At 35.5% G+C, this 18453-nt stretch overlaps 1 protein-coding gene across 3 annotated transcripts; it reads left to right on the top strand.

Moving 5' to 3' along the window:
- Positions 1–5131: 5131 nt before the first annotated feature.
- LOC100638387 (uncharacterized) lies at positions 5132–18337 on the top strand. Of its 3 annotated transcripts, XM_019995772.1 has the most exons (22): positions 5132–5420; positions 5686–6157; positions 6218–6567; positions 7828–7896; positions 8880–8945; positions 9973–10172; positions 11428–11491; positions 12196–12311; positions 12821–12962; positions 13761–13924; positions 14115–14291; positions 14623–14738; positions 15249–15403; positions 15507–15678; positions 15803–16006; positions 16095–16258; positions 16312–16437; positions 16514–16672; positions 16790–17004; positions 17085–17211; positions 17288–17397; positions 17858–18337. In XM_019995772.1, exons 2-22 carry the CDS (start codon positions 5689–5691, stop codon positions 17880–17882), a joined length of 3390 nt encoding a protein of 1129 aa, XP_019851331.1. In that variant the 5' UTR covers positions 5132–5420; positions 5686–5688; the 3' UTR covers positions 17883–18337. The 3 variants fall into 3 exon arrangements, with proteins under 3 accessions (XP_019851331.1, XP_019851329.1, XP_019851330.1); XM_019995770.1 differs by having other exon boundaries at positions 5686–6567; XM_019995771.1 differs by having other exon boundaries at positions 5686–6567; positions 14623–14732.
- The last annotated feature ends 116 nt before the right edge of the window (positions 18338–18453 follow it).

Below are 18453 nucleotides of genomic sequence, written 5' to 3' on the forward strand. Positions count from 1 at the left end.
CAGCACCTAGTGTACCAATTACATTCCTTACTGTATAGAATAACCTCCACATAAAGGACACCTCTGTATAACAGAGACACTTTCTTGTACCAAAGTGTCCATTATTTAAACCATCCTATAATGGAATTATTATTATTATTTATTATTATTATGACAGTGTTTATTTATTATGTTATATTCCATTGATTACGTCACACACCCACACACACATACATGTACATGTACATATATTTTACAATAATTATATTTTGATTATTTATTAATTGAGTTCATTATTGGAGCATGTGTACATCATGTGCCATCTTCACTCATCCATTAACATCCAATACAAATGAGTACATACGGTATGTACCTGTATTATTTATTATTTATTTATTATTTATTTATTATTATAAATTAAAGTTGCTCAATTTAAGCAGCTGTATATTGTTAACAGTTTATAAAAGTACAGAAATGTTAACCACATTGTGTCCAACCCATGATAGCCTTTTACAATTAGTTGAGTATAAAACGAACAGTCTCTCCTGCCTATCTTAGGGTAATTATATTGGTAATAGATAATACAGAAAAATTTTTTGGAAGGGTTTATGAACCCTGCACTACATTAATATAAATAGTTAAGTGTGTGTGAGTGTGAGTGTGTGTGTGTGTGTAGTCAGTGAATGTTTGTCTGTTTTGTGGCTTCATTATTTCCAAAGCAGCTGTCGTATACACACATACTCTTTATTACATGCACATGTATAGTCCTTGTATTATTGTACTAGCTCCTATACTCCAGTGTATTATTATTACATTATTATCATTGGAGTACATGTATCTTAGCTGTAGTCATGTTTACTACACTGGGTCTATCAGTAACATTATCTTTAGTCTTTTCTCTCATGCTCTTGATCTTGATGCTGCTCTGCTGCTGTATTGTCTTGTGCTGTTGTAATATTATTGTTTGGAAGTTAGTATTTACGTTGAATAAAAACATTACATAGTGTATACCTCCATTTAACGGACAGCACCTAGTGTACCAATTACAATTCTTACTGTATAAAATAACCTCCACCATAAAGGACACCTCTGTATAACAGAGACTTTCAAGTGTCCAAGGCCACAGTCTGTACATGTTAATTATATTCAAGTGTATTTTGTTTTTCTTAGAATATCAAGTGACAATTATTAGGAATACTCCAATAACTGTATACCAGTCACTCAGTCTAGATCTGCTATGGGATGTACTTATAAAAATATCTTTAATTATTTTTATTACTAGTTAAAGTAATCGCCTGTGGCCACATAAAACTATCTGTCCAACTGTATCTCAGTAACTGTATTGTGTGTTTTTGAATAGTTGAAGTGCCGTCAATCTTGCTTATTATTCATTCTCTGTGTATGTTAGGAGGTGTATTGGAGGAAAGATAAATATAGCTTTTAGACATAAATATATGAAGGATATTTATTGTTGAATATACTATAGCAACTGTTATAATGTAAATTATATATTATTGACTCCTTCCTTGTTCTCTCTCTCTCTCTCATATAACTACATTACAGTGTGTCTTATGGGAATTGGACAGCTGCAGTAAATTGCGCCATTTTATTCAATGCACCTGTACATCTTATACCTTACCTCACCAACTTTATAATCTTAGTATACAGTACACTCCATGTTAATCCTATACATTATATAGCGTGTGTGTCTGTGTGGCCCCTTGGGAAAGGATATGGTTTGGTTTTGGTATTATGTCCATCAGGTTTGTTCTGTTGTGTATTTGTGGTAATGCACACGGACCATATGTACATGTACTATTATCTGACGTAGTCAAGTGAGTCTCCACTTTATACCTCATATCATATTCTAATACCCAGATCATGTCTCACCTTCCTATATACCAGCCATTAGGAAACACACACTCTCTCTCTCTCTCTCCCTCTCTCTCTTTGACCCTATTATTACTAAACCACAGTACTGGTACAGTCCAGCTGTTCCTACTGGATAAAGCATTACTCCTGTAGCCTGTTATGTCTTCTATTGATCTCCTATCCTTTGATGGGCCATTACTCCAGTATAATAATGTTTTATTGTTCTATTCAGCTTCTTGATAATGGCTCTTCTGATCTAATCTCCTATAACTACTCTATATCTTTCTCTGCTTAGGATCCTTATTAATACCTTTAGCTCTTTGTTTATAGCTGGATCTGTTTATCTGTCTATTTGACATATCGTGTTTACATGTCCCAGCGGTTTGTTTACAGTTATTTTAAGTTAAATTGAAGGCATACACTCTCCTTTGTTTACTAGTGCTATAGATGGAGCACTCCATATCCTTTCTCTTCTTCTTAATTATCCATGGCAGTGTACTATTATGATAGCACTGGGAGTAGTCTCTGGACTAACTAGTAACAATCATGTTAGTTTCTTGTAGTGTGGTATACATTTAGTGTTATAAACTGCTCTGAGATAGGGAGGGGGAAGGAGAGGGAGGGAGATCATGTACCCATTACATGGTACAATATGGGGATTAATGTAGATCAATTCTCAACATACACGTATCTCTGTTCTTATCAATACTCTGTGTGATTTATTTTGATGTACTAGGCCACATCAGAGCTCGTCCTTTCATAACAATATACATTACCATATTAATGCACACAGAGCCACTAGAGAGCTTATACTGATGGATAAGGAGTGATACAGATATACTGTGTATATGGCATTAGTAGAGTATGTGTGTATAGTGTTAGTACATGGGATGTATCTATTATGATAATCCCATCACTGGATGGTAGTAGTAAATTCAAGAGTGGATCATGTATGGAATGTTTTGTCTTTGAAACTGTAATAATAACAATTAGTACCTCCAATGTATAGCAACTTTCATTATTATTATTAATTTTATTTTATTTATTTATTCATTTTATATTTATTTATTAATTTTTGTCATATATGGTTGCAATGATATTGGCACGTTGTCAATATTTTTTATTTTATTTATTTTTAATTTTTGATATAAAAGGATTGTGATATTTAAACAGTTGTCTGTTCTAGTCCTTTTATCTTACATTCTGATCCTGTACTGGACTCTTTGATGCTTTATAATCACTTTGTAATATACATGTAACTCTTCTACCCCTGTCTCCTCTCTGTCTCACACTCCACATTAATAAATAATAATAATAGTAACTAATAAAAGCATAGCCTCTTTATAGGGCCCACACTACCTGTCCTTAATACAGAGGTGTCCTCATTCAGAGGTACTTTTGTATAGGCTTGTACCAATTGGTACATTACAAAATGTCCTCATTATAAAGGTGTCCTCATTATAAAGGTGTCCTCATTATAAAGGTGTCTTTAGTGTAATTATTATTTATGCAGTATCATTACATGTGAGACTATGATCTCATTAATCATGCAGTGGGAAATACTGTCAGCTAGTTATTCTAGAGTCTGACTCTGCTAGTGTACGTCCTGTTATTACAGACTCTCTTGGTTTGTGTTGTAGTCTATAGTCAAAGACCTTAGACACTACCTGAAACAACATCTATTAGTAAGGAATGTACATGTAACACCCTCTGACCCACCCTCTACCTTTGACTCTCTACATGTAAACAACACTACTACTACTGGCCTGTGCTTGTATGGTATATGAGGAGTGTGTGTGTGTGTGTGTGTGTATTATTATGATAAATGGTTTGTGTGTTTTGTGATGAACTTTTGTACCTTTAAAAGAAGAAGGGGATCTTTTGACAGTTTCCTGTTATTTTAAGAAAAGGAAAGAAAGAGAGAAAGAAAGATTATTTTAAAGATAGCCTCCTTATAATGGACACTCTCTATAGCATACACCTCCATTTAACGGACAACACCTAGTGTACTAATTCCTTACTGTATAAAATAATATAAAGGACACTTCTGTATAACAGAGACACTTTCAAAGTGTCCATTATAGCAAAGCTATTGTGTATTTTCATGAGCTGTGCATCAGCTATTAATGTTTTTGGCATTCACTCTTGTATAGGTTTGGCTGTCATGGGAATGACAACTGTAACCATGGTAACGGACCCCTTGGGCCCCCAGCATATTGTGGTCAGGGAGAGACAGTCCCTCCTCCTTATCTGATTAAAATTAATAACAAATAATAATTGTTAAACCAGAGGAATTATTATGATGATGTGATGGTCTCGCGTTAGGAAGTTTGTTTAATTCATTTGGCTATCACTGAGACTATGTTTGTATATAAAGGAGTAATGTCATTATTAATTATTATCATTAACTATTTTAATAAGAATTGTAGCACAAAGGATATGCTCCATAACTTGACAAGTTTCAGTCGGAATAATCCGCTCAAACTTTTTTGTCAATATCTATCAGAAAGATTTGGGGGGATTTTGGAATTTTAATTTTTAGAATGACTATAACTCGAAAAATTGAAGTCAGAATCAGTTTATACTTTCTACATAGCATAAGTACATCAATATGTATCAGAAAATGTAATAAAAATTGAGGGTCATTTCGAAGCCATTTTTTGAAAAAAACCATGGTATAGCCTTGGGTATTTTTCAGAAAATAGCTCATTTAAAAAATGCTTATAACTTTAAAAGTTTAAGTCGGAATCAGCTCAAACTTTCTACATAGCATAAGGACATCAATATGTATCAGAAAATGTAATAAAAATTTGGAATGTTTTTGGAGCCATTTTTCAGGAAAAAACCATGGGCTACTTTTTTAGGATTGAATTTATGATAGGAGGAGGTATTAGAAGAGTGTTGTTGTGAATCTGAACAGTGTGTGTATATTGGAGCAGTATAAGGTATACATTTAGCACCTGCATACTTAAAAGAAATGAGAAGTTAATAAAACAACTGCACTTCAACCTTTGGCTTCCTCAAATAAATAGAATAAAATGTTCCCATTTTCTAGAGGCTATACGAGGGTGTGTTTGTGTTATTTCAGTTAAGTGGTGGTACAGACGCCAGAGGCAACACCAAAGGAGGAGAGAGAGAGTGAGAAGAGTCATCTCACCACAAACCAGCAGTTTGCACATTAGAAGGAGCCACTCCCTCTTTATAATTGGAATATCAGCCCCGCCTACCTAAACTCACCCCCGCACACGGGGGCACCAGCCAGGGCATTATATAATCTATCCTTTTCCAGTGTAGTGTACTTACTTGTCTTTGCATAGTGTAGCTGCTGGGGTAGGTCTTAATACTAGAAACTAGTGCTGTATTTGAGCCCTCTGTCTCTCCATTCACCCATTTCCCAGTGTTTGTCTGATACAAAGACTCTCTTTCGCCGACCTTGTCCTGTTCCGTCCCCCGGCTCGCAGAGACAACTACTCTTTTGTTCATTGAGCAGTTTATTCAAAAAAGGAGTATTTGCTGGAGCTAAAGTCCCAGCGGCTTGTAACTGTATAGCAGCCCTCGAGCTAAACAAGGTAAGGAGAGCGGGCCGTGTGTCCACTGTCAAAGGGGAGGGAGGGATGACAGTTATTGAGTGAGTCCAACTAGCGATAAGTGGTTCTAGCTCCGGTATCCATTGCACTTGTGACCTGATTCCATTTCCTCTTTCCCTCTCTCTCTCTCTTTCTCTCAGTACTTGTTCTTTATTTGTTTGTACATTGTGTTTTGTTGTCTTTGTGGCCATTAAACTTGTCAGCTCATTCATTTACCCTTACTTCTTTCTCTCTCTCACACACACAGCAAATGGCTGCACAATATGACTCTAAAAGTCTTGATAGACCAAATCGAAAGATAAAAAGACAATCAACACGTAGAAAGAAGAAAGACCCAGTCCCCGAGCGGGCTGGGGGCAGTATGGAAGAACTCAACATCATTGGTACTAAAGTTAGCGAGATACCCTCTGAGTTCTTGGTCAGTTTGGATCCATCGTTCTTCTCACTCGGTACTCAAGTAATGGACATACCTGTTGTACAAAATGGAGACACAGACCAAGAGTATTTGAGTAGAGTCGAAGGTAAAGTGATAAGAGAAGCTAATCGCCGCTTGAGTAAAAGAAAGAACAATCACCACTCACCACAACACGTCGAGCCAGCCATTACATTTAGTCCAGACACCACTTCTCCTCTCCCTCCACCCATTGCTAGTCACCATACGACCAGTCAACTTGACACTGCTGTAGATGATGAAACTGACTCAGAGGAAAAGAAAGAAGGTAGATCCTCTGTGCATTTGTCAAGCAAAACATTACTCCATCTTTATCCTCCTTCTTCAGGGCTTCAAAGACTATCCGCTGATTCTGGTATCGCTATTCAAGATATTAACGAGATAGCTTCTCACGGGAACGCAACGGAAAACACTCTCACTGACACGCCCCCCAGAGGCACCACCGAGTTGCCTAGCAACCATCTCCTCCCCCCGGTTGGCAGGAGAAATAATAAATTCGATTCTTTAAAGTTTGGAACTAAAAAGGCTCGGGATTCTATGCTTCTTTCTCAACTGTGTGTTGTTGTGGTAACGCTCCCGGCTGATGTACAGCAAGGGCAGAAAGGACGTGGTGCAGTTTTGAAATTTCGTTTTTCGCCGTACACTCAAATAGAGACGCTGAGGGTAGCCATTTTAAAAGTAAGTACAACAACTTAAAATATTTAAAATATGCAGTAAATCATGAAACATAATAATATTTCCTTGCTAATTATAATTCCAGTTTTTAGCAGTTATTATAGAAGTTACTCTAATATCTCTTTCATTTATAATTATTACAATAACTGCCAACTGCTTGGTAGCCTGGCAGCATAGTGTGGCCTCACTTAAGCTATCAACACTTTGGATAATATTATATTTATAACAACTGTTCCTACATTATGATATATGATACAGGGTAGGCCCTCTAAGCCTCTGTAATTCTAAAGAATGCTTTGACCTGCAACTGTACATGTATGTCTGTTCATACCTTTTATTTATAAAAACAGCTTCATGTACAGTACATTATTATTATAGTCTTTGATTTCTAAAAACATGCTTTCCCCGTCCTTGCCTGTATGATGTGGATCATGTACAGGTACATGTATCGTGTACTGTGTGTGTGTGTGTGTTCATGTTGTTTTGAAAGTGTTTGGTAAACAGTAGAAAGAGTTCAAATGGTTGGTATGGAAGTTAAGTCAACACTGATCAATATATCTCCTGTTTGTGTTATTCCTTTCTCCTCTCTCTCTCCCACGCTTATTACTGAGAGAGAGACAGAGAGACAGAGAGAGTGTGATCATGATGGTTGTGGTGTGAGATTATTTGCTCTCTAATCCAGTTAATGGTGTCTGGTGGAGCAGCTGTGTTATGCTTTGAAGTTCCCTCTCTCTCCTTCTTTGTAATAATTTATGTCAGTTCTGGCACATTTTTAAAAATCCACTCCTAATTTAAATGATCCAGTATAGTTCCATTACTACGTTATTATTAATAACTTGTAACTGCATGGCCTTAATCATATTCTGTTGTTGAGTGGTTGTTGTTGATGAAGGGTACAGTATGTTATGATTGTACTTTTATGTTCATTATATATTAACTCATAATATACCCTAGCTGGACCAGTGTGTGCCTCTACATTGCATCATCACATTAATCTAATTTACCTTTTAAGAGTCAGTGATATATATTTAATAAAGAGCTCACTCTATGAAAGGACAATCTTAGTTCATATAAGTATGTACAGTGTATGTACTGTAATCTGATCTGTGGTGGTCCAGCATTGCTCCACTGTACATTGCATGTGATTGTGTATTTCTAGCTAAAGGAAGTGGTTTATGATAAAAGCTTACTATGCCTTTTGGCTGTACCTTTACTAATGTTATGTAAATATGTTATATAATGTCACTTCTTCTTTCTTTGTAGCAATTTCATGAGAGATTTGACGTATCTGTGGATAATTTATCTAAACTTCATCTTTGTCGATATTTGGAGGTGAGAAAGGGAGGGAGGGAGGGAGAGGTTTGAAATTCCAAATATGTTCAGTGGTATGTATCCATTATATTGGCCCTGAACCTGACACTAATTTAATGGTTTGTTAACTTGAGAATGTAAAAATGAACATACATGTATGTGTCAAAATATTCATTATATTTAATAGTTAATATTCCTGAGTAATAAATTAGCAAATTAATTATTATTTTATTATTATTATTAATGTATGGTTATAGAATATATACATGTACCCCCAGAGATTCTTTATTGAATATTAAACACAGGGGGGTGGGGGGCAGAGTGGAGATAAAGGCTGTGTTACAGTCGGATGAATGAACCTCATATTGTGTAAACATTGCCTGTCATTGACTGATGGCCATAATTGGGTATTTAAAACAAGAGGCTATTGCATTGTACACTCCACTACAATACAGTATCTATTATACAGTATCTATTATACAGTATCTATTATATAGTATCTATTATAATATACAGTATCTATTATACAGTATCTATTATACAGTATCTATTATACAGTATCTATTATACAGTATCTATTATACAGTATCTATTATACAGTATCTATTATACAGTACAGTATAATACTAATAGTATTAAAGTATTGGTCCTGTATATTATGATGGTTTGTAAGGTTTTGGGTCAACAGTGATTTCATATATTGACTTGAGTAGGAGGACATGCTGTATATGATATAAGAGCCTCTGGGAATTAATCATAAATTAAATTACACGAACACACAGTGTCTGCTCCAGTATACAGCTTCATGAGGTGGTGTGTGTGTGTGTGTGTGATTAGTATATATCCTCTTGGGTATTGGACTAGTTTATTTTCATGTCTGGCTCTCTCTCTTTGACTTCATTTTATTCTTACATACCATCACTGCCTCCCCCTCTCTCCTCTTTTCTCCTGGGACCCCCTCCCTCTCTCCCCCCTCTCTCTCTCTCTCTCCCCTCTCTCTATAGGATGAAGAAGGTTGGGAGTATTTGGAGGAGGATCAAGCGCTTTATAATTATAAAATACCGTCTGAGGTAAGACTACATCTATGATAAACATGTTTTTAAATCTAATTCAATATTGTTATGATATATTTTGTTAATGATAATAATGATAATAATAATAATTGCAGTCAGTTTCAGAAACCAGCATCTCCAGTGACAGAGATGTCTCCATTAATTTATTTATTGCATTTACTGCTAAGTAATATTATCTATTGTATAGGATTACCAGCTTGTCTTTGATCTTGATGTGTATGTTCTTTTTAGAAAATTAATTATTATTATCTTTTTTATTAAACATAGACAATAGTCTATATGTAATCAATACCTTGGTATTGTTTCACCTCCTCTCTCTCTCCTTGTCCAGCTGCACAGAGAGAGAGAGAGAGAGAGAGAGGAGGGGGACCAGGTGCTGGTTCTTATTAATATTTATTATCACTTTGGCATTATTTGATTTTGACCTATAGACAAGTTTGGCTCCTCCAGCTGTACTTCATTCATTGACAGCACCTGTAGCCTTCCCTCCTCCTCTACTAATTAATATTTTAAATATATTTTTAATATACACCTGCTCTAGCTCCCTCTCCTTTATTTCTAGACACACCTACAGTACATGTACCTATTCCTGCTCTATATATATAATTGTGGTTAATTATTACATGTCAATGTTATACAACAGTAAAGATTGTGTGGTTTAACTAGCACATATACAGTGACTCCTGTCTATTCCTCTCTCTTCTACAGTTTGCAAACACCACATTATTACATTATTAGTAGGTCATCTTAACCACTCACTCACTGCATGGGTTCTTCTTTATGACCTAGCTATTCATCAGTATTGTTTTTGATTTTATTATTTTGTAGCTTTGAGGGTAAATTTTTGGTAAATTACTGTATTTTTGGTGATTGACCAGTTTTAATTTGGCAAATTTGTGGCCAAGTGCCATTACTCTTGATGAAATGTGCCAAATTGATCAGCTATTTACAATACTTTATTATTATTATTATTATTATTATTATTATTATTATTATTATTATTATTATTATTCTCTTCTTTTAGTGTAAATTGGAACTCAAGCCATTAGAGCCAGTATATTCTGATGTTCGTGTTGTTATTCCACAGCTGGAGTGCAGCCTCTCAGTCCAGTTTGACCAGTTTAGTTTGGTAGGTGATGTCCTACAGCAGGTGCTTCAGTTAGCACAACCTAAACTAGACCCCAAGGAAGACTATACACTGAACCACGTCAGACTCAGAATGAGGTAAGTATTATACCCCTCTTCCTCCCTCTCTCTCCCTCCCCTCTCTCCTTCCCCCTCTCTCTCTCCCTCTCTCTCTCTCCCTCTCTCTCTCTCTTCCAATCAAGATGTGTTTTTCCTAGACTTGTGTACTACAATATACTATTATGTTTGTCCATTATTGTGTATAGTACTACCACTCACTGTCTGTGTTTATACACTCTATACTGTTGTTGCTATTGTTTGTTATTTTACTAATACAATCATCATGAGTCTACCATTAGCTCATCCCTGGTTGTGTTTCATTATTGTGTCTCTGTCTGTCTGCATGATCGTCCATCATTATTTAAGAATGACTAGTCTGCCACTATTGCCAGCTATTCCATCATTGCACTTTAATTCAGTGACATACGTACATGTACACCTATATACTATTGACCTTTGCTGTGTTGGTGTCAGTTCCTCTATTAATTCATTTGTTTCCATGGCAGTAGATCGGGTACATACGTCATGTACACTTTACGTTGAAATAAGATTCCTTGAAATGGTCATAACTTTGAAAGTAAAGCTTGGAATCAGCTCAAACTTTCTACACAGCATAAGGACATCAATATGCATCAGAAAATGTAATAAAAATTTGAGTTGATTTTGGAGCCATTTTTTTGGAAAAAAACCATGGGCTATAGCCTTGGGTATTTTTCAGAACTTTGGCATTTTCTTAAAATGGCCGTAACTCAAAAAATTGAAGTCAGAATCAGCTCAAACTTTCTACACAGCATAAGGACATCAATATATATATCTGAAAGTGTAATAAAATTGTGAGGTGATTTGGGTCCATTTTTGGAGAAACTGGTGCTGCAGAGAGACGCTGGTATGATTGTTTGTTATGGTACAGCTCCAGTTAGTCAGGGAATGGCTGGTTTATGCTAATTATTTCTTGTACCACACACAAACACTCACACCATATTCTGTACAATGTACACAAACCTATTTGTACCTCTCTCCCTCCTCCCCCCCTCTCTCTCTCCCTCCCCTCTCTCTCTCTTTCTGTATTATTAACTAATCCCTTTACTGGTATATATTATAGTGCATCTTGTACAGTGGGTAATGTGTATGTTATGAAATTCATTTTTAAATCTTGTTTAATTATTGACAGCTGCTCCCTCTCCCTCTCTTGCTTTGTCTATTGCTAATCTTTGATCTTTTATTGTCACCTTCTATTAATCATATTATCATTAATTAATTTATTATCTTACAATCATCATTCTCTTTTTCTTAGGATGGACGCCACTGAGAGTATGATGTTTTATTCAATTTTACCAACTGACGTCTTAGAGTGTCGTGTAAGCATTATACATGTACAAATTATTAAAATTGATATACATGTACATGTACATTAATTGTCATGTTCTCTTTTTAAAGACCAGCTGTACATTAAGTTGTTTCCCCTCCTTATAGTTATTAATAGTTATTAATTATATACCGTATAGTCCTGAGGATTATTTGTTTTCTGTTTATTAATATTTAATTACCAATTGGGCCCAACTCCTCGTGAATATTTAATCACACAATTATATTCATTGAAAGATTATCAGTACTTGTATTATATACCTGTCATATGCATTATACTGGTACTATAGTACAGTGGGTTTAAACCTCGTATCTATGTATCAATAGTAGTTTCTTAGTAGTAGTCAGTGGTGCTAATGGTGTTTAGTCTTTGGATGTGTTCATGTATATTCAAATACTTTACTACAGCTGCTAATGGACTGAGGGAGAGAGAGAGAGAGAGGAGGGAGCCTTATTATTATTATTACTGTTGCATGACAGAGTGGGGGATGCCTTGTTATAAAACACACCATGTTCCCCCTTCCCCCTCTCTCCCCCTTTCATCCTCCTCTCTCTCTCTGTTAGCACTCAAGGTGTGTTGGGGTGTGATTTGTAACCTCTTCCTTATTAGTTCAGACATTTTGTTATAAGTACAACTTGTTACAACTTCACAATCATTTTAAGCAACTTCTCTCTCTCCCTCTCTCTCTGTCTCTAGCTTTCAGTTGGTAAAGTTCACGAGCAGTCAGTGATACTAACTATAAAGATACCAGCCATACAAAGCAGCAGAAAGGTGAAGGTTTGCTTGGATGAGACAGTAGGAGAACTGATGAGGTAAGAATCATCTTATAACTTGTGCTGTATGATCTGGTCTACAGCTAGTACTGTGCTGTTTTTATCAGTGCAGCAGCAGTGTGACATTATCTGTTAATAATCCTTTGATATGCTAGTATCAGTCATTATTAATTCAATTTGTTGTATAAATCAACAACCAGTGTTGGTTTGACAACTGTAGTAAAACACAGTCAGACTGATAGTATCACGTCATTAAAATAGCTACATTCATATAATACAGTCTATGGCTTACAGTCTATAGGCTCCTGCTTTATAAACACTAGCAGGTGTTCTTATCATAGTGAGACTAGTGAGTGCCTTAGAGGCTGTCTCCTTGTAAAGAGGGTGAGTGTTGATGTCATGTTGGATGATTTCATCATCTTTGCTCCTCTGATAATCCTTTGTACTGCCATCAGTTGCCAAATTACCTTAGAGACATGGCTAGCCCAGTGTATTTATAATGAATAGTCTGTTAGTATTATCACTGTCCCCCTCTCTCTCTCCTACAGTACTTTAATGCGGAGGGTTCCTGAACCAGAGAGCACTCGGTGGGCCCACATGTCTTTATATTTAAGATCAAAGGATTTCTCGGCCCCTGGGGTCTGGATGGAAGATTATAAATTCCTTGCAGCATACAAACTTAAACCTACTGTAAGTATAGTATTATTATTATTATTATATTATTATTATTATTATTTTAAATATTTAATTTATATGAGTACTAAAAGTTGTGTTACTTTAGTGAATTAGTGCTTACCCTTTTATACACTTTAGTGTCAAAGTGTTGACATATTTGTGAAGAGAGAGAGAGAGAGAGAGTGAGCAGGTGATGCCTTTATTTTGTATGATTTCAACCCACAGCATTAGTATGGCTGGTTGATATCACCTTTACTCCTAGCCTCAGCTACACACCTGTACTGTAGCTACCTGTACCGCCCTGTATTTATACACTGTCCTATCTAATGGACTTGAGTATTACTGTATAATTGAGTTAGCTTTGTACTTCAGTTGTGGTTTGAAGCCATTTTATCAAAATACCAGGAGTTGTGGAGAGAGGGGGGAAGAGAGAGAGAGTTCAGCCATGGTTACTGGCGTTATCGTAACAGTGATAGGGAAATTGGAATGGATCATCAAAACATGTTTGTTGTTTATCATTTTAAAATAAACAGGAAGTTTATCAAGAGAGGACATGCACTTTTACTTATCCATTATTAGACACTGTACATGTATCTGTATCTGTAGCAGCTTTTGAGCTGATTCCAATCAAACTTTGATTCTATACAAATTTTTAAAGTTGCTCTAAAACTTGACAAAGTACCCTATACTATAGTACAGTGTCTTTGGCCAATTTTTTCAAAAAATGAAAAGGAGAGAATTCTATTACATTTCCTGACACATTTGCATGTACTTATGTTGTGTATCAAGTTTGAGCTGATTCCTATATTGTAGGATGTCATTGAGTTTCGTCCCAAGTATCGTCCAATGAAATTTGAGCTAAGAGTTTATCCCCACGATCATGATGGTGACAATCATGTTGTCTATGCCACACCAGAGCTCCTCGTTTCTCAAGATAGTTTCGTATCTGACGTTGTAGATCTTCTCTGTAACTCCTGGTAAGTCACTAATGGTGGAATCTTGATCACTGATAGATCTAGAGGGACTGAGTTTAGGAGACTTTGGTCTCTCATACTTAGCCCCTAGGTCTCCTTCAGTCTCCTATTTTTAGTTAGATTGACCTGTTAGATATAATAATGAATTTTAAACATTATTTAATTTCTTTTTGTTTCTCTTCTTTTGTTCCAGTTCTCTTGAGTATGACCCCAGACTCTATGGCCTGTTTCTCCATGACGACCAGCAGTTGCCGAGTGAGATGTCCATGTGGGATTACCTTGACGACGGTGTCCCTGGTTACCAGGACACCCTCGTCCTCCACATGATTCACAAACCAATCATAGTCTCACTGGAAACTGAAGAGGACAGGTAATGCCACACCTCCATTATGCCACACCTCCATTATACAATGTGTATAGCCTTCCTAATGTCTGTAGTTGTACTTGTACTGAACAGTTTTAAATTTAAATATATTTTCATGTTAATTCTTGTTGTTGTAAATGTTGTATTTTAATTATTATAATTAAATTGTATAAATTGTACTTTTACACATGTAAAGGGACAAATATACATTTATGGGCTATAACTGGACGATATTTTATTTATGATAATAATAATGATGATGATGATGATGATGATGATGATGATGATATGATGATGATGATGATGATGATGATATTGTTTTTTCTTATACCTGCAGTATTGCAACCATCAGTGTTGACTTCAGTCAACCTTCTGTGGTTGTCAAGGACATATTGTGCAGGAGGTACGGCTGCCGCTATCACAATCAATATGGTCTCAAATACGAAGGTAACGGTAAGCCCCACCCCCAAACGCACACACTAATTGAATGGGTGTGGTCAGAGATTGTTTTTATTTTTGTATTTAAAAAAGGTGTCAGAGTGTTACTGATTGATTTATCTAATAAATCAATTAATAATAATAACAATTAACTTATCAGTAGTGGATTCAAAGAGCAGGCACATCTGTTACTGCATTAAGATTACATCTTCATGTAAACCTTCAACTTTAGGTACATGTACAATGTACCTAACACCTTATTAAGGACACCATTGGGCCCACACTACCTGTCCTTAATACAGAGGTGTCCTCATTTCAGAGGTACTTTTGTATAGGCTTGTTCCAATTGGGACATTACAAAATGTCCTCATTATAAAGGTGTCCTTAAGAGCTTTAGTAATAGTACAGGGTATGTTGTTAAACTAACTGTGTGGTTTTAGTCTGTAGTAATAGACCAGTGAAATCATTTAAACACACACACACACACACACAATGTCTGTGTTACCTTTACATGTCTGCCCCTAGGTCTCACGCTCAACCTTCAGAAGTCTCTCCACAATCAGGGCGTCCTTGAGCAGGAAAGGATCCTTCTAGTGGTAATGGATGACAGTGACGTAGTACCTGCTTCTCCGATGAAGGACCAACTGATCAGGAAAGACTCTGCTTCGGCATCTATGGAGGTAGTGCAACTTTTATTAATTTTTATTAATTTTATTAATTTTAATTTATTTTATTCATTTATTTATTTATATATTTATTTTATTCATTTTATTTATTTTACAGTGTGAAGCGGGCAGTAGAGAGTCCCTTGCTTTGGTTGAAGATGATTGTAATATTTGGGACGAAGGCCCTGACTCAGAACACAACATCAGGTTCAAGAAGACAAACGAGTTAGTCGTAGTTGGAGCAACTTTTAATAAACTGGTGGAGAGAATAACCTCAGTGACTGACCACGGTAAGGGGAAGGGGGAGGGAGAGTAGGAGGAGGGGGGAAGGGGAGAGAGGAGGGGGAGAGAGGGGGGAGAGAGGAGAAGGAGAGTATTATTATAAATCAAATGTCACACTCTTTTTTTCTTCAGACATTGAGTTTGTAAAGACGTTCCTTCTCACGTACCAGTCCTATGCCACTCCTGATAAACTGCTTCGTAAACTGATTGAGCGTTACAATGTCGTGAGACCTTTAGGAACGAGCTTAGGAGAGTTCTCACAAATGAGACAGACGATACAGGCTCGTGTCATCAACGCTCTCAGACTCTGGGTGGAGTATGGAGTGGATTTTAAAGGTACCGCATTTTAAAAGATAATTTTAATTGACACACCTTTATATTAATTGTATCATTATCAATTTAATGTCTCTCTCTTTTATTTCAGATAATGTGACACTCCAGGATAATATCCTTCATTTCATCAGTTCAGTTCTGGTTCTGGATCACCCCAGACTTTGTAGACCACTGAGGACCAATATTCTCTCCATAAGGGGTCTGATACAGAAAAGAAATGTGAAAATGTTCAGGGACCCCCCACCACCAGTCAAAGTAAATAAATAAATAAATAAAGGTTTTAATAATTACTTCTATTACTTATTCAGTTTCCAGCTAATCCTGGCCCAGTATTGAGTGTCTTTGATTTTGATCCCGAGGAGATCGCCCGTCAACTAACTCTCATTGACTTCAGCCTCTTTGCTAAAATAAAACCAGCGGAACTACTCAACCAGGTATTGTATTATTATTATTGTTGTTGTTGTTGTTGTTGTTGTTGTTATTATTATTATTATTATTATATTACACTAGGCCTGGCAGAAACCCAAATACAGGGCCCGTGCTCAGAATATATTGCGACTAGTGGACCGGATGAACAACCTCACCCTCTGGGTCGCTACCACCATATTGTCTCAGAAGGACATACAGCAGAGAGCTAAGAGGATACAGGGATTCATTCAAATATGCAACGTAAGGCTATATCCTTTTAATTCAACAGCATTCTATATTTAAATTTTTGAAATTTTAAATGTTGATTTTTAAATTTTTTAAAGTTCAAACTGATTCCCCTCTTTCTCTCATTAACAGCATTTGCATTCGATGAATAACTTCTGTACACTAATGGCCCTTCTCAATGGGCTCGCCCATCACTCCATCAACAGACTCACAAAGACCTTCGGTAAACTGGACAAGGTTCTTCATAAAAGACTCAACGAGTTACAAGAGATGGCAAGACCTGGCGACCATTTTAAACTATTGAGAGAAGATCTGAAGAAAGCTAGCAATCCCTGCATACCATACCTGTAAGGATTAATGAATAAATAAATAATAATAATAATAATGATGATGATGATGATAATGATGATATTTTTTGTATTTTCAGTGGTCTGTACATGTCTGATTTGACATTTCTTGATAATGGCAATCCAAACTTTCACAGAGATAATCTCATTAATTTCTCAAAGTGCCGTCTGATATATCATCAGATAAGAGATCTCATATTAAGACAAGTAATTAATAATAATAATAATAATAATAATAATAATATATTTATTTATTTATTTATTATTTTCCCTCTCTCTAAAGGATAAATCATATAATTTTGAGGAGGTCCCAGCTCTTCATGAGTCGCTGCTCAAGTTTGCATTTCTTGATGATGATACTCTTTATGAGGTATCACTCCAGAGAGAGCCACGGTATGAGTCTATGTAACACCTAAACAATACTCACGTAAATGTGCAATATAGGGACAAAGTCCCTGTACTATTTCGCCAAAAATAACACTTTGAAAATTCTTGATTTTTATGATTTTTTCTGATACATATACATGTTCTTATGCTGTGTAGCAAGTTTGAGTTGATTCCAATAAAAATTAAATTTTTTATGAATTTTTAAAGTTGCTCCAAAATCGGGCAAAAGTCCCTGTACTATAGTACAGGGACTTTGGCCAAATTTCGCCAAAAATTAAATTTTGAGAATTTCTACTTTTTATGAATTTTTCTGATACATATACATGTTCTTATGCTGTATAGCAAATTTGAGCTGATTCCGATCAAAATTAATTTTTTTATGAATTTTTAAAGTTACTTACTGTAGTTTTATATTATTATCATAATGACTATCATTTAACCTCTCTCTCTCTCTCTCTCCTTACAGAGATGATAAGAAGGTTATACCATAATTACACTCGAGAGTTCCACATCATTTGTTTGATATAATGATCCTTTTAGTAACAGCTGCACCCTCTTATAATATCATTCACCAATAGACACTGTAACACTATTATCTATACTCACCTTTCACACACACTCACTGAAGCAGGTCACCTTATTAAAGACACTTCACATTTAAATGATTTTGTTACTTATAAACAATTTAACATTTACATTTATTTTCATATTAATCCTTCCATGCACTGTATAACCACTAATTAATGCATTATTAACATTATTAACATTAATTCTTTATTATTATGCTCTTCAGTTATCCATTTTTAATTGTTATTATTGTTATTATTATTGTTGTTGTTGTTATTATTATTATTGTTATTGTGTTGTCATTTACAATATCTCACAAACTATTACTGGTTTAGCCATTTTCACTTTTGTATTTTTGAAAATACTATTTTCTGTAAAATGGCTGAAGAAAGAACACAGACCAGAACAATTTTAAAAATTCATTAAAAAATTCAATTTTTATTAGAATCAACTCAAACTTGCTACACAACATAAGAACATGTATATGTATCAGAA

The sequence above is a fragment of the Amphimedon queenslandica genome, unplaced genomic scaffold (genome assembly GCF_000090795.2).
Source record: "Amphimedon queenslandica unplaced genomic scaffold, v1.1 AMPQUscaffold_13434, whole genome shotgun sequence".
Lineage (NCBI taxonomy): Eukaryota > Metazoa > Porifera > Demospongiae > Haplosclerida > Niphatidae > Amphimedon > Amphimedon queenslandica.

What these genes read in the sequence shown, in the direction of transcription:
- LOC100638387 (XM_019995770.1), top strand. Translation starts at nt 5,689, where the DNA reads ATGGCTGCACAATATGACTCTAAAAGTCTTGATAGACCAAATCGAAAG. An exon ending in CATACAAACTTAAACCTACT is followed by an intron (nt 12,963 to 13,760) that starts GTAAGTATAGTA and finishes CCTATATTGTAG; the next exon opens with GATGTCATTGAGTTTCGTCC. An exon ending in CTGCTTCGGCATCTATGGAG is followed by an intron (nt 15,404 to 15,506) that starts GTAGTGCAACTT and finishes TTTATTTTACAG; the next exon opens with TGTGAAGCGGGCAGTAGAGA.